At 45.6% G+C, this 27,454-nt stretch overlaps 1 protein-coding gene across 1 annotated transcript in view; it reads right to left on the bottom strand.

The window, feature by feature from the left end:
• SLC35F3 (solute carrier family 35 member F3) overlaps nt 1-27,454 on the bottom strand; it is a 60,359-nt gene that overhangs the window by 7,962 nt on the left and 24,943 nt on the right. Inside the window, exon 3 of the mRNA XM_059468556.1 lies at nt 4,484-4,703. Coding sequence (XP_059324539.1) covers nt 4,484-4,703 — 220 coding nt within the window. The remainder of the gene's footprint in view (nt 1-4,483; nt 4,704-27,454) is intronic.

Raw genomic sequence — 27,454 nt, 5'->3', positions numbered from 1 at the left:
CTCCACAGGGGTTGCTGTATAATGGCAGGATGGCATAAGGCAGAATACTGATTTATGGCTTGATCAGGGTGGAGCCCAGTACAAACTGCAAAGGCTGGGTATCCACACTGCAGATTTGGAGAGGTTCAGATACAGCATCTTGGCTTGCAGCCCTCTTGGCATCTGGTCTCTCTATGCAGCTGTGGGGCATAATTTGTAAAGTGAAGTTTTGTGGTGGTGTAACTGAGCTCTATGGTCCAGGACAGGCTTCTTTTTAAGGCAAAGAGAGAACCCCACCCTGCATGGCTCTGCAGCAGTGTGGGGCAGTTCTCTCACCAGTGTGCTGGTGCTTGTCAAATTCAAATTCAGAAGCACAAGAAAAAAGGGCATTGCATGAGACTAGCATGAGGCAGGTACAGAACAAGGAAAAAGAGATTTGCCTTCACCCAACACATAATTAGGTGAAGGAAAGCTTTGCCATTGCACCCTGTGGATGTGAAAAGTTTACAAGGATAAACTCATGGAAGAAAAAAATTCCATCAATGACTATGAGCTATAGAAACACTGCTTCCATCTCAGGAAGTCCTTGGGCCTCAAATTGTTGGAGGCTGGAAAGTCTCATGAGGAAATATCATGACAGGCTTTTCCTATTTAGACAGATTTTTCTACTACAGGCAGCTGGTGCAGGCAGGCTTCTGGGGCAGAGGCACCTTTGCTCTGACTCCCTTTGCTGTGGCTCTTGGGAGAGCCGCAAGGTGCATGGCTCAGGCTTAGCTGAAAGATGGCAACTCTGTGCCTTCCTTCAACATCACCTGTGCTACACATGAGTTGACAAAGAGTGGAAGATGCAGCATTTCCTGTAGCATCTGCTGCAGGTGTGGCTGTCCTCCTGTGAGCTGTGTGGGGCTTGTCCAGCCTTCACTGGAGGGCTGAGGAGAACCACAACCACATTCCAGCTGTGGCACCCAGCTGGCAGCTCCAGGTGTGAGGGAGGAGGAAGCCTGGCTCATCCCCCTAAGGCAGCTGTGATGCCTCTGCACTGGAAACCTGGGGGTGCATGCATGAACTGCAGAATGAAAAGTCTCCAGCTTTGCTTTTAACATCAGGAGCTGATCAGCTTCAGAGCACCTTCCAAGAGCCTGTGTTTGAGATTTGCTAGGAGATGTATTTCCAAGTGCCACAGGCAGATGTGCTTGTCTGTATGTTATGTACACAGGAGGCACTTGCAGGTGATGGCTCTCTTGGATCCTGAGCTGTTTTATTCATTGTACCATGGAGGGAAACACCAAAGTCAAAGATCAAAGCAAATAAATGCAGTCTGCAAACAGTTCTGCTGGGGCAGAGGTCCTTGCCTCTTCCATCAAGCGTGTCTCAAGTGTCAGATGAGTCTTGGCCTCCCTTTGCAGTGTCCTGTTGACCTGCCAGGGGTGCCACAGACACCTTCTCTGAAAGCCTGTCAGCCTTTCTATCCAGCACATTGTTAGTGGTGGTGACAGGCGGCTCACAGCACAGTGCCACAGATGTCTCAGCACTGCAGGGTTTGCAGAGGCAGTGCTGCAGGCACTCACAGCTTCATTATCTCTGGGTCTTTGGCAGCTCCCAGCCCAGCCAATCATTCCCTGGGCACAATGGGGGGGGGAAATCTCAACTTCATTAGGGGAGATGAAGGCACTTAAAAGTACCTGAATGGCAAGGATGGGAACTTGTAATTGTTCTTACTTTAAATTCCAGCTAAATTGTGATGTATGTGCTTAGAGAGCAAGTAGTTGCCCTTCTGAAGGCCAAGTAGGATAATTGTACTTGCTTTAACCCCACTGAGCAGCTGCCTTTCTCACCCTGTCTCTGTCAGTGGGCATGAACAGGGACCCAAAGCTCTGACTGCACCCAAATGTGCAGTCAGAGCTTGGCCTGCTGCACTGGTGTGGGATGGAGCTGGAGTGTGGGAGGGCACTCTCCCCCTCGCAGCCTTGTCTGATACCCTCTCAAAGGGTGCTTTAGGAGGGTCAGCAGCTCTGACTGACACAGTGTGGCCCCGAGTCACCATGTGGGGCTGTGTGGTGGCTGCAGCCCCAGGTCACTCCCAGGGAAGCCCTAGCAGCTGTCTTTCCTGCTGGTTGCCAGTCCCAGGAAGAGGGCAGTGTACTGGGGTCATCCTGAGGCTGTCCCCCAGCACTGACACTTTTTCTGCCTGTTGCTTTTCACATGGGCTGTACAGAAAAGAGAGGAAAGAGGGAAGAAAATTATTCTCTCCGAAGATTCCATGCAGAGAGGAATGCCCTGGCACTCCCACTGTGCCACACAAAGCTGGGTGGTAGAACTCTCTGCTGCCATGTGCCCTTCCAATCTCCAAGGACAAGTGCCTCCTCACTCTCACATTGCCACAGGTCAGGGTGCCACAAGTGCTTCAGAGCAAATAGCCCAGTCTGTCTGCAAACCCCTTCTCCCTGCACCCAGGTCCCTTGCTGGCCTGCCACCTGGGAAGGAGATAGCTTGTTCTTTCTTGCATTCAGGAGACAGCTGGGTTCCCTCTCAGGAAGCCCTCCTGCCACAATCTCACCAATGCCAGGTTCCACGGGGAGGGGCTGGAACACATGGCAGGGGTATCACACAGCCACCACTGCTCTGGCCCCTCTTCTGCTGCTCTGCTTCACTGCTGCTTTCCCAAAGTAGTGCAGATAGCGAACAAAAGACAGCTGGACATGGCCAGGACCAGCACTTGGGTCTGCTTCTCTGCTCCTTCCCCTCCTTCTGCCCCTTTGAGAAGGGAGGCAAACAGAACAGGATTCATCCCCCAGTGCATGTCCCCTGCCATGGCACAAGACAACCTTCCCAAGGGACTGCAAAGTCCCTGACCATCCTGGCTTTTCCATCATGGCCATCAAGTCAGGAGAGCCCAAGAAGCACCTGTGCTCCAGCATGTATGTGCCCATGTGGGTATCCCTGCACACACAGGTTGGCTTCTTTCCCTCCACACCACAGCCACATCCACGGTGGGAGGTGGCACATCCAGACTGAGGAACAGGCTGCAGGGGCAGACTGCAGTGGTCACTCCTCCACACACCACCTCTCCTGGTGTCCCACCAGTGCTACAGCTGAGAGTGCCACAAGAGAGATGAAGACACAAAAATACCTTTTTTTATTTTCATTTATCAAAATGGCCAGCACATCCAGCTTTGGTAGCAATGAGACTTCCCCAGCTCCAGGATCATTTCAGGATAGTCTTACTTCTGCACTCAAAAATCACAGTTAATTTGTTTTGAGGGTAGGGCTACTTGGGCAGAGGGGTGGGCAGACACCAGCTGGCCATGCTGAGCTTTTGGCAGGTACATTTTGCAATCATCCCCTGAGCAGCCTCTTGGCTGCCACCACTGAAAGGCTGGCCAAGGTCTTCTGCCAAATTCTCCTGCCAGAGAGGAATACTTCCTGAAAAGTTAACTCTCAGCTATTCCATGCAACAACCTCTTCTTAGCACCACCAGCCAAGGTGGGTGAGCAGGGAGCTCCTCAAGTAGTGGGCAGGAGACAGGAATAATTACAGTTATTGCTGTTGATCTTGATTATTAATTAAGATCAATTGGTGAAGCAAGGAAAGAGGGACCCACTGGTGCCTTTTCCTTGCAGTTGTTCCTGGCCCTGGCAGGAGCTCCTCGGCCCTGGGGTGGTGGGTTACTCATCCACCCACTTTGCTGCCCAAGGATGTGATGTGCTGAGGGCTGCTGGAATGGCAAAAGGGTCAGCAGGGACCTGGGGGGTTTCTGATGAACCTTCTGCACATGGCTCTGCTGCTGCTGCTGCAGAGGCATTCACATGGGGTGCAGAACTAAAGGTGTAAGCAAACATTTGGGGTGCCACCAGAAGAGCAGCCTTGTGCTGCTGGCCAGATGCAACTCGCTGTGGACACCAACCTTCCATCAGTGACACGTGCAGACACGTCTGGGCCACGGGTGGGCGAGGGCAGCCCAGCTCTCCTCTGCTGCCTGCAGCTGCTGCACCTGACACAGGGGATGCAGAAGACAACTGTCCCACCCTGCAAGCCTGCTGTCACACGTGTGAAGGTGAGGGCCCTGGTAAATTCCCAGGATGGGACCAGAAGGGCATTGTGTGCAGGCAGGGCTTGCGAGAACGCACAGTTAGAAACACCCAGGTCTGGTGGCAGCCTGGGAATGGTCACTTGGAGGGCACTGGCAGGGGCTGACACACATCCACAGCAGCATGGAGACAGCACATATCCTTTGTGACACACACTGGAGCAAGTCACCTCTTTCCTGAAGGAATGTGCCCAAAGGCACTGGGCTGGGGGAGCCAGGGGCTCCAGGAGCTCACAGGCACCTGGGAAGGCTGCAGGGAAGGATGCAGGGAATGATGCAGCCCTGCTCCACAGGGACTTCTGTGCCCACACAGCTGTCTGCATGGGTGCTGCTTGAACCAGCTGGCAGGAGGCAAGGGGTAAAGGAAAGACACAGGGTGAGGGGGAAGAGGGGAGACAGAGATAAGGAGTCACTTACCCTCACTCCCATGAACCTGTCCCTCAGAACGATCCATGAAAGCAAGAACACAAAAGCTTTGTTGCAGCAGAACAACACGGAGACATCCGTAGTGTTTATTTTCTTTATTGCATGTAAGTAAAGGTAGTTTGTGAGTGTCCAAAGAACACCAAAGGGTGCTGCCTTGGTAAAAAACACCTTCAAAGTCAAGCCATTGTCTCCAAAAAATCGGCAGCACTCCCTAAAACAAGGAGAGAAAGGCAGTGTTATTACATAAGCCAGTCACAGTCTGCAGCAAATATATGGCTTTTTTTGCTCCTCTTCTTTTCCTTTGGGGAAAGAGAGGCACACACCTTAAAGAGAGGGAAAAAAACAAGTTTCAGCTTCTGCTGCAACAGCCAGCACCTGCACAGGGTACAAACAGGCAGGGGCTGCAAACAAGGGAGGGGGCTGCAAAGAAAGAGCAAAGGGAGAGGTGATGACAGGAGGTGAAATCTCACTCTTCACATCAGTCCCTTCTCTTGTGTGAACATCTTGAAGCAGTGTGGGGCCATCCTCCTCCCTTCACCCCTGTGGGCACCTGGATGCTGAGGGCCCAGGCTTGGCAGCAAAGCCCCTAGCTCCCTGCTCCTGCTCAAACCATGGGAAGCTGATCTGCTGTGTGGGGCTTGGAAGAAGCCTTGCAGGAGCCTGGTCCAGGGTTTTTCCACCCAGGGGGAGGGACCTGGCTCAAATCTCCAGCAGCATCAGGGCAGGAGCAGGAGGGGGTGGCAGGCAGCTGCCTGAGGACACAGTCTCAAGCTGTGTCAGGGAAGGTACAGGTTGGATATAAGGAAGAAATTTTTCACTGTAAGAGTAATAAAGTACTGGAATGCTCTTCCCAGGGAGGTGGTAGAATCACCATCTCTGGGTGTTTAAAAAAAGACTGGACATGGCACTTGATGCTATAGTCTAGTTGATGTGTTAGGGCATAGGTTGGACTCAATCTTAGAGGTCTCTTCCATCCTCATTATTCTATGTGGTTCTGTGGGAGGTGAGAACATGGCATGGCAGCAGCTGGGGACACGCTGGAGCAGCTGGAGCAGCAGTGGGGAGTCAGGGGCTCATGTGTGCACTCCAGGCTGGGGATGCTGTGAATCCCTGAGCAGGAGGCAGCCTGGGCAGGTTCAGCCCGGGCCCAAAGAGCAGAAGCACCAGCAGTCTGTCTGTGTCCCAAATGTAGCACAGGACACAGGAGGTGATGGGGTGCAGCTGGGCCCTGCTGGCAGGGCTGGCATGGGGCTGCAGGGCTGGGGGGAACCCATGCATGGAAATTTGGGAACACACAGAAGGGATGAATCAGCCTGGGGGTTGGGGCTGTGCCAGCAGCCTGCGAGATGTGTGTGGGGCAGCCAGCACAGTGCCCTGGCCTGCACTGCCATTGCTCCTTTCAAACTTGCAACCTCCCCCGGGCCCTGAAGTTCTTTATTGGGGTGTTCTGACAAAACCTGGCCAGAATTAAATTTCCTGCTGACAATGATGGACAAATAGTTTTTCACTGCTGTCATGAATTTCAAGCTGTTTGTTTCCTGAGACTGGGCATGTAAAGATCATTATTTGGACACTGATGAAAGCATTATTTTGATCTACTTTCCCAGAAGACAGGGCTGTACCAAATGAATACCTAAAAAACCCCATCCATTCTTTGAGCCTCTTCAGATCTCTGCATCCACAAGTCCACATCTGCTACAGCAAGACTGGAAGGCAGAGGAAACACATTTTTTGTGTTTATTGGGTTTTGTTGCCTGCCAGGCCTTTGTATCAAATCATAGCTATGCAGAACTTGCCCATCTCTGGATGTGATGCCCCTGTACTTTGGCTGCTGTACATGGACTCTTTCATTGGAGCTGCTGGTTCTGCATTGTGTCCCTCAGTGTCCCTTGTCCTCTGCAAGACTGCGTGCTGGCAGCAGCCTATTCCCTGCCAAACCTGTTAACTGCCTCTCTGAATCAGCAGAAGACCTGCCCATCTGCACTGCAAACCACAGCCTGACCTCCCACCTGCTGGAGCTGTGCTGGGCTGCTCAGGGATGCTCATGACCCTGACAGATGCTGCCTGCGCTCAGCAGTATCCATTCTTCCCTTCCACAAACACTACACCCACTGCAGGTCTGGCCTCCAGTCCTGCACAGCGCTGGCTGTACCAGGCACCTGCCACAGGGGACACAGGGAGTGCAAAGGGAAGCAGAGGCACACTGAAAAAGCCAGTCCCAAACTTCATTTAACCTGCTTCCTAAGACACCATGGAGGGTTTCACAGCCAGGTGTCATAGGCAGCCAGCCTCATGCTCTCAAAACAAAAAACCACAGGCAGAGGTACAATTAAATGACATGAAACAAGAGTAGTATGAGAGGAACAGGAAGGCCGTACTCAAATGAAAGGACAAAAATGGAATTTATGTTGGGATTCATCCTGGGGGAAAAAAGTTCCTCCTGCCAACAATCTGTTCCCCACATATAGAATTGGCTATCACTATTTCATATATAGCAGAAAGATGTGCTTTTACTGTTTTGTGGGCCTGATTCTTGTCTAGTAAATACCACTGGATTCCTATGGAATCACAGCCTGGATCCCTGAAGCATCCAGCATAGTGCCCCAAAGGACAGCCTTGCCCTGACATGGATCATCACCCTGAGCTGCAGTGCCCACTTTGGGAATCTCTCTTTGCCCTATACAATACCAATGTACAGCTCCTTTTAGCTGTTCTGGCTGGCTTCACCAAGCATGAATTACATCTCAAAGGCTGGCTCCAGCTTTCAAAGGAGACCTCCTCATGGCAGATTTCCTTACCCAGCACAGAGGACTCCTAGGGACGTGGAGGGTGCTGCCAGCCATGCACCCTGTTGTTCTAAATAGGGGCACTCCAGCAGATGGGTTAGATGCTGCCTTGGACCTGGCACCTTCAGCAAAGCAAGAGGAGCATCTGGGAGAATGTGGCACGTTTTGTGCACCAGAATGACCATGTGCCATACAATAAACCTCTCACAAGTAATTGTCTCCCCAGGTTTGCCACTGCTTACTGATTTTTCCTTGGTGCTGTAGCACAGCTTGTGAAGCCATACCATGAAGAGTTTGATGAAGAGAGTTTTCAGTGAGTAATGGTAGATAAATAGTTACGGGAAGTGAGGCAGGACTGTGGTAGAATCTACACTGTAAGCTCAAAACAGTCAGGGATGACTCCAGAAAAAGCAACCTTCAGCTTAAATATTTGGACAGAGCATTTGAACACAGCTGTTCCTGCTGTCCAATAATCTCTGGACCAGCACAGACACAGACACATCCACCATGTCAACCCCCACACTGGGTTAAAAGAGAAATTGTCATCTTAGACTGACCAAACCTATTCCTGGTCACATCACCAGAAATCCTGCACCTGCTGCTCTCACCTTCCTCCTGAAACCAGAGGCTGCTTTGGTACTCTCTCAATGATACAGTTTTGCTTGCTGGGAACACCCTGCTCTGCTCATGAAACAGTGGGACTTTGGGTGTGGACAACAGCCAGAAGGGCTACAGGGGAAAGCAGATGCAAAGCTCAGGTGTGCCCTGACCCTGTGGATCCCCAGTTCATGCTGAGCATGGCTTCTCTTTGGCAGAGAAGCTGCCCTGCAGAGCTCCTCTGCTGAGATCATCTCCCCTGTATTCTCTGTAATCCTCTATGTGAGGGGTAAATTCCTGCAAGTGTGGAGATGTGTGCAGGTAAGGTGGCAGCACACAGCAGGGAGCTGTGACATTGCAGGGTCTAATGCTGCATTTTTTTGAGATAAACCATCTTCCTGCATTATTTTACTCAATTCTGCCATCATGAACTGGCACTCCATTGTATTCACAGCAATTGGTTTAAAATATAAATGGAAGGCATTAGCAAAGGCAACAGCCTTTGTTATGGTCTGTGTTAGACTGGAATGGAATGTCAGAGGAAGGAGACTGGAAGGGAATTGTGCTGGTTTAATTGCCACAGCAGCAATACAGAAAAGTTTGCTTCCACCTACAAGTGCCACATCCATGTTCAGACAACCTCAAGGCTGCTACGGTACTACAGGAATTGGATATTCTGGATATTGGATATTCTGTATCCAGGATATTGGAATTCTGTAGCATAAAAGATGCTACAGAAAAGCCTGAGGCACAGCAATCTTTTGTTTGTGTCTTAACTCTAAATTGTTTGCTGGTTTCTTTAGCTTTCATGTACTAGGTCTTGTTCTTCACACTCTTTTTAGTGTGTATCTTCATTAACCCAGCAAATGGCAAATTAGCTCTACTCCATTAGGCAAGTCTCCAGCACAATACTTGCAGAATAACTCCGTCACTGGAATCAAGCATCCCCAGTAAAGTAAATCAGAAGTCATCAGTGCCAAAATTCTGTGCTAAGTAAGAGTTAATTATATGGAAAACAGGTGCTGCATTCAAATAAAACTTGCAAATGAAATATGACAGTAAAGCTCCACTTTTTCCCCACTGAGTTAACAATTATATATTTAACACTATTCACCTTCCACTGCCTCTTTTGTCTTTTAACCATTGCTAGGCAGTCGTGATGCTTCCCCACTTCTCTGAACCTCGTGCAAATGGATTTATAAAATCTTGCCAACACTGGAATGAATGCTTTTCCCCCTATTCTGAAAAAAGAAAATCCCACCTATGAAGAGAAAAGGTAGACAAGAATGAGAAAAAGTACACAGAGTGTGCTGCACCAGGCCAGGGGTTTGGTCTCTTGATAGTCCCTGCAGGACAAGCCTATGCTAAAAAGCCACTGAAACTGCCATTACATCTTTGGAAAATCTGCACTAAAGTAGAAAATTTCTGGGAGTAATACACATCCTCAGGGAGTACTTTGCACAAGCCAGTTATTTCTCCTTTCCAGACTGTTAACTTTTGCTAGAATTTTTTTCATTGTCTCAGTGCTCACGCTGCAGCCTCTTCCTCCCAAACAGATTTGGATCTGCTGTTGTTCTTAGAGGGTAATATTATTTCTTTGTAGACTGTGCTTCTTTCTTTGACCTTGCAAGGTCTGTACCTGCAAATTGAATTTGGCTAAATTGCTTCTGATTTTCAGCAGAGTGAGCATCACCTCCCTGGAGCACAGCAAAGCCACCACTGTGCCAGTGAATCCTTCTTCTTGATTAGAGATTGGCAGGCAAAACGTGTTTTGCTAATCCCAGCACCAATGAGGCCTGCATGGATAAATAATCTGCAGATGTGCAACAGTCTTACATTTTCTGTTCAATGTACAAAAAAAAAAAAAGACATGGACTAAAATGTCATGCCATGTCTTCTGGGAGGACTTGCAAGCCAGTTGTAGGAGCAAAAGAAAAGCAGACAGACAAGATGTGTTGACAGTAATAGGAGAGAAGGAAACTAGACTCAAGTTTAATTTCTCCCACTGAAAAAACCTCACAAGGATGGTTTTTTGTAATTCATCCTGTTAGGATCACAGCATCTCTCATGCATTAAGCTCACAAGTGGAGGCAAGTATGACTGCTGTACAGATAAAATGCAAGCTAACTCAATATATTCTTCAAGAATGCTCTCCAGGAAAGCAAAGATGTGTTTTTCAGAAAAAAGGATCATGTCTCCAGTTTTGCTTCTTTCCCCTTTGAGCCAGCACTGACCCAAAGAGTAGCCATGACAAAATAAGCCTCTCAGATGGGTGGACTTCAAAGCAGTGCAAGAAAAGGTTGAGCTCATGAAGCCCATTTTACAGATGTGCAAGCAAAGTCTCTGGGTGATTTGAAGTGGCAGGATGAGGGCTGCCTGTTGATTGCACCTTCAGAGAGATGGGGATTTGCTTTTCCTGCATGTTTATTTTAGTGCCAGCTCCTGTTTCTTATCAAGACAGTCCCTGAGCACCTTTTTCCTGAGTCACCACAGGTTCACATGCCAGCAGAACAGTTGCACGGAGGCTCCTGTGGTGTGTCCCAGATCATAAATGCTGTGAATAAACCTGCTGGCCTCAGCACTTTGCACAGAGATGCCCAGGACTCCTGCCATGGCTTTTATTGCCCTTTTATTGCTGCTCTGAGGCTCCTACAACAAAACCTGGGTACCTGTGTTTTTCCTCAGGAAAACTGCCTCCAGGTGCTGGGAGGGCACAAGTTTCTCTTGTGGCACAGGTCTGAGAGCTGTCCTGGGTGTGCTGCTGTGCCCTGCCTGCCGTGCTGCCTGCAGTGCCCACTGAGGAATGCTGCAGCCCATGGCCAAGGACCTATGGCTCCTCAGAGGTGTCTGTACCTATCCAGTCTGTCTGTACCTATCCAGTCTGTCTGTGCTGGGGCTGCACACTGAACTAGGGCTGCAAACCCTGGCCCTTCAGCCTCCTTATACCCTTCCTAATGGGAATGGCAGCACTGCAGCCCCGGAGGGAACATCAGCGCCAGTGACAGCCCTGGATTCTGGAGATGGATACAAAGGGTGGCTTATCTGAAATACTCTAATGGCTTTTTAATGCCCATCATCACATGTACATTTTTCTGTAAGCACATTATTAAATGCAAGAAATTACCACAGAAGTCAATCAAGCATCCAGCTGCCCCTTTTAAATGTCTATGCCTGAGACTGACTTGATTACTTGTTTCTACACTTGGTTTGGGGCTGGTGTTCTGCCTTTAAACTTTTATCTGTTCTGGGAGTTTCCAACTCATTTGCAGAAAATACATTCTGATAGGCAATGGAATGAGAAAATTGTTTTCTCTTAAATGAAAGAAAAAAATAAATGAAATAAAAAATCCAGAGACTGACCTTCTCTGAACTAGAGAGACAGAAGCCATTGGTTTTGCTCAGCACTGCACACGTGCCATACTAAACATTTGCACAATAAATGGTCCCAGGAAATGCTTAGCTATGGATTTACATAATAGACCAGAATGGCTCCAAAAGAAGCAAATAATACAAATCTTACAAACCACCTGAATACACATTTTCACGACAAGTCTTAGAACAGACTCAGAAACCTTAATGAAAGACTGTTTAAACTAACATTTAAATAAAAAAGCTTTAAAAGAACAAGACCAAACCACATTTCAGAAAATGCAGCAAGCATTCCTGGCAAGAAGAAGCTTTTAGTGTGACAAGATTCCTTCAGCAGTCAGGCAGCTGAAATTATCATGAATTATCCAACATTTTCTGCCTTTAGACCCCAGGGGTACCCAGAGCTGAAGTACTTTATGCTCGTCTAGACAACCAGCATTATACAAATAAAATGTAAGACTGTTGCTATGTGCAAGCTCCAAACATCCACAGACCAGGCAGGCATCACACTTGAACACAGAAATGAGCTTTTTAGTTACACTCAAAGATTGCTTTGTGAAGCACCTTTATGTTCTGAGCCCATGAGAAATGCAGCCCTTGACTCGATCTGGTGAAGCACCCACGGTTGGCCTCAAATCTTTGTTAGAGCCCAGCAGAGCAGAGGCCAGGAGGGGAATGAAAGCCTCAAAGGCTCCTGGGGGTTACTGGCATGCCCACAGTGCAAGCAGAGGGACAGCTTCTGCTTCTGAGCCAGGGCTGGAGGATGAGCTGGAGGGAACTGACCCATTTGCACAGTGGGCTGTGATGAAGAGTATGTCAGGACCCAGAACCAGACAACCCAAATGGAGAACAGGCTGGGCTGCCAGCTCCAGCAGCACCACGGAGAGCCAGGCACAGGCACAGGCAGGCAGGGCAGGGTGTGAGGAGCAGTTAATGATCTGTATGGAAGCAATGACAATCCTTAGGGAGCTGCAGAGCAAGCCGAGAAAATGAGCAGCGCCGCATCATCAGACAGCATTTACTCAAGAGTTCAAAAAAGCCCAAGAATGAAATAGGGAGTTCATATCAGGGCTCTGTAATTCCCTTAAAACAGCTTTCTTGCCCAAAGCAAATGTCACATTGATTCTTTAAATCCAATTTGTGCAGTGACTACGGCTGGCCATAAAATTTGAAGATGACCATTGATTGCTAGTTAAACTGTGCACTTCTTCCTCCTCCTGGCTTCATCAAGGAGCAACAAGGACAGGGAGTGCCCAGTCCAAGGAGCATGCTGGCACAGCCAGGTGTTGCAGGTATTTTCATCCCAGGAGATTGGCTGGTGAGCAGATGTCCTTAATGCCTAGGCCCAGCAGGAATGCTCCTGCTTGTACCATGCACCTCGTGGCTGCTGCCATCCTCCAAACCAGGATGCTGACTGCTGGCAGCAACTTAGTGCTGATGAATTCAGACCTTCCTGAGGATCTCCCGCTGCACCAGTCACATGGAAGTGCCCTGGGGTTGCTGGGTCTCCAGAGAGACCATTCCCCTAAAGGCCCTTGCTCCTCACTTTTATCCTTTGCAGCTGCAACTAGAAAAGCAACTAGAAAAACCCCTGGGGCTCTGCATGCCTGAAGGGAAGAACTCTCACCCCTGCAGGTGCAGCTTCTCCTGGACAGGGAGCAGCACAGCACCATAGCTCCTCAGCATCCCCAGCCTCCTCAGCCTCCTGGGCCCAGCTGGGGGAGCACACCCCAGCTCTGGGGAAGGCATCCCAGATGTCAGATCTGCCTCAGAGCCTTTGTTTCCTTGCCCACTGCAGGTGGGTGTTGCACTAAAGAGCAGGGGCTGTGTTTTGGGTGACTTGGGAGATGCACTGGCACCAAAGTCACAACTAAACTGTGTCCTGCATGGCCCAGTATGAATGGGTTTGCTAATGTTGGCCTTTAAAACGTTAGTTAATCAAACTGGTTTTTGGAAGGAAGCCTGAACCACAAACCCACCTTATTTTTAATGTAACCCAAGTGGATCAGACAATTGCCTGCAGGTCCCAGCAGTATGGAGAGGCCCTTTATGCAATGCTTCAGTACTTTATTTACTGCAAAGATTAAAAGCATGGAAAGCTTTCCATGGAAAGCACTTGGAAAGGGCACTAGGAGGCTGGATTTGAGGTCCATAGTGATGGTTTATCACAAATTTTCAGCGAGAGCTTGGACAAATCCCACAGGCAGCCTGTCCTCCCTTGGCATGGGGTGTGAGGGTACAGGCCCGCTGTTATTTCCCAGGGCTGTGCTGAGGTAAATGCAGCCAAGCATTTGTGCTGCATTCAGTGTGTGCTGAGGGACAGCAAATACAAACTGAGGCAGAGAAAACCCAAACATTCGACTCTCAAGGCTTTGACTGCCGGAGTCAAGAGCATCACTGCTCTCCATCACCATCCAAAATTTCCATTGACGTCAGTGATGTTCTGGGTGTGAAAGGCCTGCACACTCTGAAACTGTGCAGCAATTGCTTCTGGATATCTTAAGCATGGCCTGATGTGATTTAAATCCAGCTTGTCCTCTTCAGCTGTGACCTGAACCACTTAGTACTTTTTGGAAGGGTCAGAATGAAACTTTTAGGAGAAACTGGCCAGCTGGCCTTCTGCAAATTAGATTTTTGTAGTGGTTGGCATAGGCAGACCAAAAAAGTATGCAAGAATAAAATGCTTTTCTAGTAGTTGCTGTCTTGGCTTCTGTGCTCTGCTGATGTAGGAGTATGGTGCTGATAGGAAAGGGAGCAGTGCTGCTGTGCCTTGGGAGAAGGAACAAGACAAGAGGCAAAACAAAGAGGAGAAAATATCTAAGTGACAAAATTGGCTGTGCAAACACCCTGAGACAGCTGTTACTGAAACACACATATTTAATTTTCACCTTTATGCCTGTGAATTGTCAGACAGACTTAGTGTGGAGATTTGGCCCCAGCTGGGCAAAGCCCTGTCAGCTCTTGCTGCTGGCACTGCCAGCCTTGGGCCAAGGGCATAAACTAATCAACTTCACAGCCTAAGCAGTAATTGCTCAGCACCATGACAGGATACTGGGGAGACAGGACACAGGAGATACCAAAAGACACACCACTAACTTGGCAGCTAGTCTGTGAAAAGAAAGAAAGTTATACAAAGAAGAAAGCTGAGAGTTTGCTGACATAACAGAGAAGCTGACACAATGCACAACTTGCCCCTAGATGCATTAAGTAAACGGGACATAGAAAGGAAATAATCTTTCCTAAATACTTGTATTTGTGGTCATTTTTAGACTACCTTCTCTCAATAACAGGTGACTCTTTTCTGTTTGAAGTTTGTTTGCCTTTTTAGTTGCACTGCTGATGTCCATTTAACACACAACCAGAGCACTCTCTGCCTTGCACTCTCTTACTTTCTGTTCTTCAGCAAGTCATCTCAATCTTGCACACAGCAGCAGAGCAAGGAGGGGACCATGGAAGAGAGTGAGGAGATCTCAAGACCCTGTGATGGCATCTACCCTCACCCCAGAGCCTGATTGAACAGCACCTTTCAGAGCACAGCAATCTTTGACAGCAGCCTCTGAAAGATAGAGAATTTCAGTCACATGAGGTGAACGAGTACAGCTAATGAGTTTGGAGCCAAAAGGGAGGGGTGTCAGAAAATATGATGTCCATTGCTTCTGAGATTGAGGTTTCTAAGCAGCTTTACTTGTTTTGACCTTTCTCCCAATAGGCTGATCCTTAAGAAACATTGATGTTGCTAGTTGCGTTAAATTTGTGTAACACCTTAGTATAAGCAGCAAAACCAGAGCAGTATGTAACAGAAATTGAATGGCTTTCATCTCTGCTGCTGGAACATTAAGGTCTCTCAAGTGGCATACAATAACTGAGAACGGCTTGAAATCAATTTCCTGCTGTCCAAGGGAAACATGAAAATTTCCACTCCCCACACAAGCACTTTGTTGCTTGAAAGTAAACATGCAAATTAAAAAATACTGAAAGTGACTGTGTTTTTAAAGGACCAGATAGCACAGAAATGGAGCCACAGTAGCTGAAATGCCAAGAGAATGTACTCATGAAGGATGAGGCAGCAATAACTCCAGTGAAGAGCTGCAGGAAGTTGTGTGGTTTGGATTTTTGAGGGTAACATCTCCTCTACAATATTGTTCTACAAATGTTGGTTGAAAAGTTGTACATGTTTATTTTTATTCCATTTGCAGTGAAATAAAATGCCCATTCACTGAATCAGAAGCTTCTGAAGAAGGGTACAGGTTAACAAAAAAACTTACAAAAATTCTAAAATAAGTTTTGAAATTTTTTGATTTGAACAATTTAAGTGTAATTTGTTTTTTTAATTCCTAATAAATATCAATTAGGTCTATAGTGGAAAATAATGGAAGTGAAAAAAATAGGCAGAAAATGATAACAAAAAATAGCCCAGATTGTATTGTCCTTGAAAGGAGGTTTTATTCTCATTTTTCACCTCTGTATGCTCCTGGATTTTGCCTGTCATCCATTTAGGACAAGATTTCTTTTAAAATTTCAGAATGCATCCTAGAAAGCAAAGCCTAATAATGACCCTTTATATTATCCCTTAACAACTCTTCTCTGTGACTGCATAAAACGCACTGCTGACCCAAGCTTCACAGACAAGAAGGGACTTTCTTCAAGAGAGGGAGAGCAATTTTACCCTCCATAGCCTTATAGTTATCTTCATAATAAGACCTGCAGAGGAAATACTAAAAAGAAACAATAAACCTGATCATGCACATGCCAGTTCAGAAGCCTTGTCTCCAAGGAATTTTCTCCTCCCTACTTTTCAGAGTTGTAAAAGAATCTGTAAAATTACATGCAGTATTATATGCGGATCTTATATAAAAACAAAATATTCTCTGAAGGCTCTTCTCAAGACACAAGTGTACAGAGCATCACCTTCATTTTCTTTCTGAGCATGAGAGGAAGGTCTACAGGATAAATACAAGATACAGTTGTCTTTCAATCTTCTTGCACTCTGAGATGTTGGCATCTTCATAATTCTCTCAAGCTCTTTTTATGCTTATGGATTGATGGGCCACTCTTTCTTACATGGTTCAGAAGCTGAATCAGCTTCCTGATCCATAAATCTGCAGGCTGTGAACTTTTCTCCTTTGTACACTCCAAAGAAGTGAGCAGAGTACTGAGTTTTGTGATAGATTCTCTCTCTAGAGAGGAAGCTGAGCTACTGCAGCACAATTCTAGGAACATGATTTGTGCCTACTTTTGCAGCTCAGAAAATTTCCAGCTCCTTCCATCAGCTCCTTGAAACTCCCCAGACACCCCAGGTGAAAAGCTCTTGACTTTTCAGAGTTGTGGAAGTGGGTAAGCCTTGCCCTTCCTCCTCTGCTCAAGCCAGCAGCCTGAGTGGTGTAGCTTTATCTACCTCCCTGGTTTCTACTAGAAGTGTGGAGTGGCACATGTGTGGATCACCTTGTGCCTCCACTGCTGGCTATTAGAGCAGCCACCTTTGGTGCTGACTTTTCTTCCAGCTGCTGTCAATGTCCCACTCTGGACTTTACAGCCAACATCCTCCTTAGACTGAAAATAGTAACATAAATACCTAATGGGGCTATTAGCCTTCAATTGCTTCATTCAGAATGGAGTAAAGCAAGGGTGATATTAAAAAGAACAGAGAAGAAATAAAAGAGAGAGATCAGATAAAAATTAATTCATTCTACAAGTAAGCAAAAGGATTATGGCACTGAGGTGATTACACTGCTTAGAGGTTATAAGAAAATGAGATCTATTTGAAGTCCCTGAAAAAAACAGAAATGAGAACCATGGTGGGGGATACTTAAGGTAGTTTTAGATTTGCCATATTTAAAAACAAAAGACTTGAATTAGAGATGATGGAGTTAAATGGGGCTTGTGACTAAAAAATTGCTGGAAGCCAGGAAAGTCCCTCTGAATAGGATGCTAACCATTATTATTTATGTGTTTGGATGGAATACACAGCTGTTCTTCAGAGGCCATGCAGAAATTTGTTTAGAGTCCACAGATACAATGCTTCAGAGTGCGTATCTGTGCGTTTTAAATGTTATATTATTTATATGAAATATTTTATATATTTAAGGTTTTCCTCTTACATGATCAGAGGTTGTAAAGCACCAAAAGTCTTTGGCCAGAGTCTGGTTCCACAGAAGTAAGGAAATACAAAGCAGTTGCATCTTGTCATTGCCCTGCATGTGTGGGGGGAATGTCAGTGTGGTTTGGATAAGGCTGCTACAGCACACACTGCTCTCCTTCCTAGTGACATTTTTTATGTACTTGTTCTTTTTGTTTTATATTTTTTATTGCCTACTAAATGGTTTCTTTTGGCTCTGCTTTGTGTGAACCTCAGTGCAAAGAAAACAGTTCTGTTCAGAGAAGCACTTTGCAAACTGCCCTGAGGAGGAGTGAGCTCGTGCCTTGCTAGCATATGATGGCTAGCACCATCCTGATCTTGGCTGGGAATCCACAAACAAGGATCTCAGCCCGGTCATTGCTGAACATACCCATTTACTTTGTGAAAGGCTGAAAACCAGAAAGGAGCCCTTATTTGTAATGGTAATAACATAGGAACTTTTTGGCACACGATGCAGAACTCCTGAGGTAATAAACTGGAAAATCCATCTGCTGGTCCAAATGCCATACTTGTCTTTTTGGGAACAAAATTACTGAAAGACTAATACAGCATCAACTGTCCCTCCCTTCTCTGGCCAATCTGTGTCAGTGAGGCATTCACTCAGAGGTGCCTCTGAAGAGATGGACCTGGACCCCACAAGAATTACCAGCCTGTGTCAGCCAAACCCTGTCCTGGACCTGGACCCCACAAGAATTACCAGCCTGTGTCCAGCTGCTGATGGCAGAGGCACCAGGGACATGGCACACATGAAGAAACCTGTCCTCCAGGACAAGCTGCCACTTTCTTGTCTTTCTCTTCCTGCTCTCCTGCTTAACCCACCTTGGATGCATTAGCCATGTACCTTCACTCAGCCTGTAACACAAGTGTAGCTCCCAGCAGTTCAGGAGCTGAAAATGAATTAAAGTTTCATTAGTTAAAGCAGTCTGAACCACTCAGGTGTAAGTATAGAGCCAAAGTACTTCTCTATTGCCTTTATGAGTCACTGTTGTAAGCCCCTGATTATCTGCACAGATCAGCCAGGACTTTGCCACCCTCTAAGAATACACTGCATGTTGTGATGGTGCAGGGCGATTGGGATTCACTAAGACTACATTTCTGGAAAGAAAACAGTATCATTACCTGTTGGGAATTAGCAGAGCAGATAGAGGAAGAATACAGATTATTCAGGGTGCAGTAGGTACACTGTCTAGCAAGCGCTCCTGGAAGATTTGCAAAGACAGCCTTTGCTTTCAAATGGCAGAGACTGACTGATGACAGTAAACTTGAGGTGACTCAGAAACATGGTATCTGGATTTGTCTCAGAAATATGATTGTGACATTTGAAAGTGTCAAATGGAAATGACAACTTTTAACATGGATTTCCCTTAATCATGCGTTTCATGCTGGAAATGTTCTGGCTGTTATCTGCTTCTGTGCTATTACATTTTGATGTGCCCCTGGTAATGGCTTTAATAAAATGTCTGGAATACAGCCTGTTAAAGAGTTTTCTTAGATTTAGATGCTCAGATACCATGGGATTGACTGTAGCATGGATGAACATCTTCATTTTATGACAGAAGATTTCTAAAATAAAATGTAAGAATATTAGAGAAGACCCTCGTGTACTACAACCTGATTTGAAGTCACAAAAGTAATTTCTGTTCTTTGACTATTTATAACTAGAGGAGTAAAGCTCCTTCTAATCCACATCAGTGAAGCATGCAGCATATCCATTCTTATAGCACTCACTTTTGGCTAAAATGAAATAGCTTTGGGACACACAGCTGCAGTTCATGGCATCTTCTTGGATTTCATAGGTAGAAGGAGAATGGGGTCTGTGATTTTCTGAGTGAGACTGGAAGGGCCTCTCTCCTGCTTGGTGGTTCTGAGAGCTGAGCTGCAGTGAGGAGAGCCAAGTATTTGCCAGATACGAAATTACCGGGCTCATTTGTCTTCTACCTTCTACTCCTGTGACATGCTTATTCCTTCCTTCATTTTAGAAAATGACCTTGTGATCCTTGCTTCCAGCATCACACTATTTCCAGAGCAGCTGCACAGAGAGCAGTGAAAAATCTGCTCCCTGCTATTACAGGGTAAAAGCACTATGAGGGAAGGAAGCACAGGGTGTCCTTGCAGCAGGAGCCAGCTCCTACTGAAACCTTGCAGCTTGCCACCTAAGAGAGAATTGGACCTTATCTAGCCATGATTAATGCCTGCCCTGTGGGTGTGCCTGCTCTGTCTTCATTTTAATATCAAATTTTTAAGGTCTGTGACAGACTGTAATTGTAAAATGGCTTTTCTGGCCCTCTCCCAGATCTGTGGCTCCAGAGGCCAACATCAGAACGTGCTACATAATTTGGATCAGATACCCTTTGGTTGCAGTTATGGTTAGTGCAATTGCAGCCACGTACACTGGATTGCCTGGGAAATGAAAATGGTTGGGTTTATAGCAGAAAGCATGTGAGAGGAGGCACAGGGCTGTTCTGAGAGTGGTTAAAAGCAGAAGAGACAAGCACAAGCCTGTTTCAGTGTGCCTGTGAATCCTTACACATGCATAGCAGGGGGTGTTGAAAAATTTAACAGAATTACTGCTGGGGATTTATCACAGCCTACATACCCTGTAAGCACTTACCTCAGTTTAAGTTCAGACATAGATTAATTTAATCAAATAACTTGTTGGCTTTATCTGGAAAAACATGTTTACATCTTTCTAAAACTCTGAGACTTCTTTCAACCTTTTATTTCAAAAACTACTTCTGGTTAAGCCAGCCCAGCCAGGCTGAGCTCAGTGTTGCAAGCTTTTTGGGGGAGCTTTGCAGTGAGATTTGTCATTTGCCTGCTTCTCACATAGGCCTTCCGCTGTCACTGTCATTAGTGAGATCTGGACACCCTTTGTCACATTCTGACATGAACTGGGGGAGATTGAGGCACTATGTTGGCAGAAAGCAGATCTCAGGCAGAAGAGGAACTGGGCCTTTTGAAAATCCTGGGGTTATTTGCATCTACAAGGATGTTTGTAACTATTTCCCTTCCTGTTCACCTGCCAGGTTGTGCTACTGCGTCACATGTTGTATTCCTTAGGTTCATGGTGAGGTCCATGAAGAGATGAGAAAAGCACCTCCTTGATGTCCCTGTCCTTCTGTCCAGTCTTAGAGGCAAAGAATCACTAAGGTCAAAAAAGGCCTCTAAGGTTACCAAGTCCAACCATCAGCTTAGCACCATTGCCATGTTCACAAATAAACCACATCCTCAAGGGTCACAGCCACGTATTTTTTAATACTTCCAGGAATGGTGACTCCACCACTTCTCTGGGCAGCCTGTTCTAATGTTTGACATTGGAACCCTTTCCATGAAGAAATTTTTCCTAATACCCAATCTAAACCTCCTCTGGCACAACTTGAGGCCATTTCATTTCCTTCTGTCACTTGTTGGCTGGGAGAAGAGACTGATGTCACCTCATTGCAACCTTTCAGGTACTTGTAGAGAGTGATAAGGTCCCCCCCAAACCTCCTTTTCTCCAGGCTAAATGACCCCAGCTCCCTCAGCTGCTCCTTATGAGACTCGTGCTCCAGACTCTTCCCCAGCTTTGCTGCCCTTCCCTGGACATGGCCTTTCCTTGGCAGGTACTGTGGGACCAAAGTCAGGTCCCAGGAAGTCAGCCCTCACCTCACCAGTTCAATGGAAAATGGCAGGTTTCAGCAGTTTGCCTCAGCCTTGATGGCAAACTCTGTGGCACAGGTGCTGTGGTTTTTTCCCTGCTGAAAAAGCACCCTAGCACAAGCTGGTCCAGATCAGGATTTCCTGGTTGCTAATTTAATACAAATATTAAGCAACAGTGACACTTGCATGACTGTGTGAGCTAGGAAAAGCAGACATGGGCTTAGATAATGGAGATTTAATATAGCATGTGTCTAGGAGAGGAAGGGAATTAGAAGTCAATAAATAGAGAACAAAAATACACGAATGAAGTGTTCAGCAATGAAAATGTGTATGCCTTGAGTTAAGCCACAGAGCCCTGAGCCTGGGAGAAAAGTGAGAGCTCAAAGCTTAAGGCTGAGTCTCCTTATTGCTCGTGGCATCTGAAGAACATGTAAGATGACGGATGCATTAATTAGCTCACTGCATCCCAGGAGCTGAAATAGTTGGTAGGTGGGCTGAGCCATAAACTAAAATAATCCCAGCATGTGAGAGAGGATGAGCAGGCAGCTTCAAGATTATACAGGAGATGGAAGCAAACAATGTCAACTGTCCGAAAAGAAAACATGGAATAATATCTTCAAATTACATAGTAAAAGACTAATCTATCTATAATGCTTGCTCTTTGATATGAATTTTATTTTACTGCTATGCTTGTTCAGTAAAAATATATTTAGTCTTTTCTCTTCATTATCAATAGCATATGTAACAAGGACGAATGTACCAAGTTGAGGGTATGTGGTCAATGAATTCTTAGGAGAGATTGTGATTTGTGAAATAACAAATAAACTATTATTTTAGTAACTCCCCATGTCCATTTTTACTCATGTTAACTGCCAGAATGGCGTAATTGCATTTTATGTGAGGCTGATATTGAAACTTAGAGCATCCCTGGAGATCTTTGACAATTGAGGTTTACGTGTGTTAGGAAATGGCTCACGATCACACTTAATGTATGCATAAATCATCCTAAAAAGTACACCAACACACAAACAATTTGGTGTTGGTGAGATTGATTAAATTTCTCATGAAGATAATACAAAAATAATTTGACAAATAATCCACAGACCGCACAAATGAGCAAACTGCAAGAAATTACTTGATTACGCCACCTTCACACCGAAATCCTGGGAGGATCACACCAAATTAAAAACATCAATTCATATTCAGGTACTAATGCACTGACTTTTCCAGTGGGCTGAAGATTGTCACTACCCATAAACTTCAAAAGGAATTATGGGTGATCAATTTGGATCTTAAAATAGATGTAGGAAGGTTAAGTACAGTGTCTCTCACACAGGGCATCAGCCACGGTGGGATTTCAGTCCAGGAGAGAGTCAAAAAACTTTGCTGAAGGACAGTTTTCTCTTTGGGAAGGTTTGTAGGCAGGTGGGTGCTGGGGGTGCCTTGTCCTCTTCCTGGGGCTTCAGCCCTGCTTGCAGGCAGGGAGGAAGGGGCTTGGGGGCAGCACCAGGCAGTGCTTTGCAGACAGATGCTTGAGAAGGAGCAACATTCTTCCTGCTGCAGGAAGGAAGGTGCCAGCTCCCTCAGCAAACAAATTCGGGCCTGATCCTGGAGGAAAACTGTGCTTTTCTATCCAGACCCCCAGGGCAAGATACTTGTTGCACAAGGGAGTTTTTCCACCCATTTGAGAGCATGCCCCACATTGATCCTAGAGCTAGAAAGCCCAAAATCTGTGGCTTCACTTTCCTTTCAACAGTTTGAAGTTTACAGGAGAGCTCCTGATCTGCAGGATGTTCTATAAAGACTGTCAAAAGTAAACAAGCTTGTTACCCCCCTAGGAAATCCCTGTTCTTGCAGGATAAAGGGGCTCAGTGTGTATCTGATATCAAATGGTGCCTATATACACACTTCTATAACACACACATATGTACAGCACCACAAGGAGACATTTCCAACAGCTTCTACTATTGGTTCACCACTCCTTCCAACTGAATCTTTACAGTTCCACCACAGACTTCAGCAAGAATGGAAAACCCAGCAGCAGAACCTCAAAAATGCTACCCAAAATATCCTGACGCCTCACTAAATCTCAGCAACAGAGTCATTCAGAGTCACAGTGCCCTGCGATATCCTTATCTGTCATTCCCTTCCCCCTCTCCCCCCAAGGTACCTAACACAAAATCTGGCTCATTTTACTGTAAATGTGCACGAGGGAATCTGCTAAATTTGGCTCTATCAATACTGCACCTACACAACTTGAATAAAGAGCTTCAGTGTTTGAACTCAGCCCTTCTCAAAACTTAATGCACTGTGATGAAACTGAGAGAAAGGGAGGTTACTCAATAAGCTTAAGCCCTCAAGAGACAGAAAAATGTACTGAACACTAGTTCATGTTGTTACTAATTTTAGTCTGACTTTCTTTACAGATTGTTTCCCGGGAAGAGTGAAAAAAGTAGCAATGTTGTTTCAGCTATCTGTTCAGAAACCTGGCAGAGGCAATGCCTGTTTTGCTACCCTAATCTCTGCTGGATCCCTAGAAGTGAGGTGCTGCTCCTCTGGCAGGCCCCTGCCATTGCAGGGAAGGGATCTAAAGCACCTCATTATGGCAGGTGGGCAAAGCACTGTGAGATGCACAGGGCTCCAAGTAGCTGGGGGCACCAGATTGGTTATCTCCTAGGGTACCTGGCTACCTTCCCAGTGCTGGAGAGCTGGTCAGCTTTGCCATGGCCATGCCGAGGTTATCCAGGAGGTACAGCCTGCTGAAATCTCACTACAACACCAAGGATGAGCTGAAGAGCTGCACAGCTGGCTGGTCATGGGGGAGGCAGGTGGCTATTTTGTTGAAGGGATCCCACAGCAGGAATGACAGTTCCTGTTCAAGCAGGAAGACCAGTGGCATGCAGTGGCAGAAAGCAAGTGAACATGGCATTCAGATGGACACATTTTCCCTCTCACTGCAAATCACCTGCTCTTGTTTGTTGTGCAGTGGTGGTCTGGAATGAACAGCTCAGTGTGAGCAGGGAGAGGCATGAGATGTGTTGTGAAGACTGTGACACAGCTATCGGGAATCACTCAGGCACACCGAGGACTAGGGGCACACCAGTGTGATTTGTACCAAGTCTAACGGAAAAATCAATTAATTCATTCTTGAAGAAGAAACAAGCTGCATTAACAAATCTTCTCTGGTCAGTGCTATTTACATCTCTAATTGCCAGAAAAGGGGAGAACATCAGAACAAGGAGGCAGCTATAAACGGAGTCCCAGTGGAGGAGGGATTGACCAGGTAAGCATGCACTTAAACCAGGACATGTCTTTCAGCTGTCTGCACTTTGTTGAGCATGGAGGGACTGTGTTCAAAGGTTTGGGTGAGCTGAGTGTGTGCTGAGGAGCTTATCTGCTGGAGCAGGTTAGATCAGCCATGAGAAGCCAAATTAAGATGGCTTGCATCTCACCTGTTGCTACCAGTGCCGCTGTATCTTCAGCCTGTCTGTGCTTGTGGGGATGGATCTGCTTACACCTTACCTCTGGCAGAGAAGAGAGGCTCCTGAGGAGGAGGAAATGTCTGCTGGAAGCCTCACACAGATGTTTAGGGCTGTTTGCAGGATGGGACACATGTCTTAGCCTTTTTGTGCCTCTGACCCTTTGACAAGCTTTGCTCCTCAGGAAGGAGTGCCATTCAGCGTCACTGAAAATCAGCATTGGCACTCCTAAATTTTAGTAATTAGTCCAATTAATTATTAAAGATACATAAAATAACACTAGCAGGGAATCACCAGGTTTTGCTGATTATTCTCTTTCCATTTGGTTCCTAAATGTTGCTGGGGAGCTGGAAGACAGTTTCAGGTAACTTACACTAGTCCAGATTCTCGTCTTCACCAGAGCTGTGCCAACATGAGATATTTTTGGTTTGAAAAGAGTATAAATGAACTGAGAGTTTGGCTCATGGGTGAGGATTGGATAACATGATGACAGAAGGGCTTTATAAACATTTATTATTCAAAATCTCTTCTGCAAATGTGAACACGCCTAGGCAATTATCTTGCTTTAGCCGCAGATGGGCAATTTTGATGCAATTATTATGCACCTTCAGTACTACAAAGCTTTCAGTGCCATTCCTTTTGAAAATGTCTGAATTAAAGGGAATGAAAAAACTAATGAACTATTGCATCTTTTTCCTGTCAGCTGCACAACATCTAGTAGATGCCATCAGCATGCTTCATGTGGAAGAACTGCATGGTCATGGCTGTTAGCCCAAAGGCTTGTAACAGCTGAGCTTTTCTTGAAGCCAAACCTATCTGTAGCTTTTGGTACTGAGTTGCTTAAGAAAGGATAATTTGTTGTTGCACACTCAGATCACAACATGAGATTGATAACAAGACTTTGTCATCTCTCAGATATCCCTAATGAGATGTTTCTACATGTCCCCAAAACCTGTGGTTATTTACTGTTCTGAGCTAGAAACAAGCTTTTTGAGACTCCAGATACCAGCAGCATAATAGTGGAAAGTGTCTGAGGCCACACTGACAAAGAGAACAGTTTGTTTTTAGCACAATTGCTATGGAGGAAACACACTTGTCTCCAGTTTCTCGAAAGCACTTGTGTCTGGTTTCTTGCAGCAAACACATCCGGGAAGCCAGCTGTTTTTTGTTTTGTTTTGTTTTAATCCTTAAAACAAAGCAAAGCTCAAGAAATATAAAGCAGCAGACAAGTTAGTTTGCAACTTGCCAGCCAAAAGTAAAGTTCACTATTAACTATACGTTTAACTGGCACAATTTTCAAGAGAAATTTCCTCGTTATCACTCTTGTTCACCTGAAAATAAAGCCAATTCACTGCTTACTTTTGAAAAGACTGCAAGAAGATATCTTTGGCAGTTTGGCAAATTTTAGTTGCACATTCATTCTTTTTAATAAACAAACCCATTAACAAATGAAATAATTCTTGGTGGTATGATTATATCTTCCCCTAGGTGGTTCTGAGTGACTTATTTGGACCTCTATAACTTGGATGGCTGCTGAGCCAAACCAAGCCAAACCTGGTATATCCCATGCTAAGAGCCAGCAGCCAGCCACAGCACCCTATACATGAGCAATGCAATGAGAAGCAAACTGAAATCCCACAGGATTTATTGAGCCCTCTTAGCTCATAGAGCAGCTATAATTACTATCACTCATGCAAATGTTACATTTCAGCAGAACTCATGCATTCTGCTTCCACAACACACAACATCTGGCCCACCATCTCTGATTCCCAAGCATGCACTAACCACTCTTTAAGGTTCTTCTTGTTTTTCAGACTGCTGACAGCTCGCTTGCACACTGAGAGAAACCACATTCCTTGTTTCAATTATCCTCCTTATTCTGCTTAAGGCCACTTAGCTCTTTCCTCACCTTCCTCAATCCATGGTTTAGCTGATCTTCATCATACCCCCATACAGTTATCTGTCTTACAGATACAACAACTCTGCTAAAAAAATACACATGGAACTTGATAAAGCAGAAAATTATGGCAGAATCTGTCTGGAACTACAGAAGAGCATGGTTTTGTAAATTCTCTGGAAAACCTGTGAAATCAATAGAGCTCTTTGTTAAATGCTGTAAGACTTTTAGATGGTTGGCCTTAATTGTTAAAAATGTCATGAGCAAGGGCAGGACTGCATACATATTATCAGACGGGCTGATCATGTGTCTATATGTCACTATATCCTCTTCTGGCACACTATTTTTCAACACTAAGTTTTTCTATTTCACTTCTCCAGAATGAAAAGACACTTAAAAAAAAGTAATGTGGAGGTGAATTTCAGGCTGGTAAAAACCTGAGTTCCCCTCTGTGAGATGAAATACATCTAAATAGTTATTAACTTGATATTTTTAATATTCACCCAGCCAGACACTTTCTGATAGAAATTTGGAAGAAATTAGTTGCTGTGAGGGTGGTGAGGCACTAGAACAGGGTGTCCAGAGAAGCTGTGATGCCGCATCCCTGGAAGTGTTTAAGGTCAGGCTGGATGGGGATTTGAGCAATCTGGTCTAGTAGGAGGTGTCCCTGCCCATGGTGGGGGAGTTGGAACTGGATGATCTTTAAGATCTCTGCCATTCTGTGACAAAATTAGCATTCTGTTATGGGACTCAGTGGAATTATTCTAGATAGGGTCAAGTGCTGCCTGCACCCATCACATTTAATATAGAGAACTTCATTAAAACTAAAAATGCTAGATGAAAATTTATTTGATTATTAAAAATAAGCTAAACTCTCATTTTAGTGGCTTAATACAATTTCTTTTTAAATTTCAAGGTTAAAAAAAAATAAATCAAATGCTCCTTGTTTGAATCAACATCTCTTTGCCTGAGGACAGAAAAACATTTAAGAAGCCTCTGGCAAAAATGGGCAAGCAGAAGCAGAATGGGAACATTCACTGCAGTATGTTGTGGTATGTG

The sequence above is a fragment of the Ammospiza nelsoni genome, chromosome 3 (genome assembly GCF_027579445.1).
Source record: "Ammospiza nelsoni isolate bAmmNel1 chromosome 3, bAmmNel1.pri, whole genome shotgun sequence".
Classification (NCBI taxonomy): domain Eukaryota; kingdom Metazoa; phylum Chordata; class Aves; order Passeriformes; family Passerellidae; genus Ammospiza; species Ammospiza nelsoni.
This window is presented reverse-complemented; position numbering and strand designations above follow the sequence as displayed.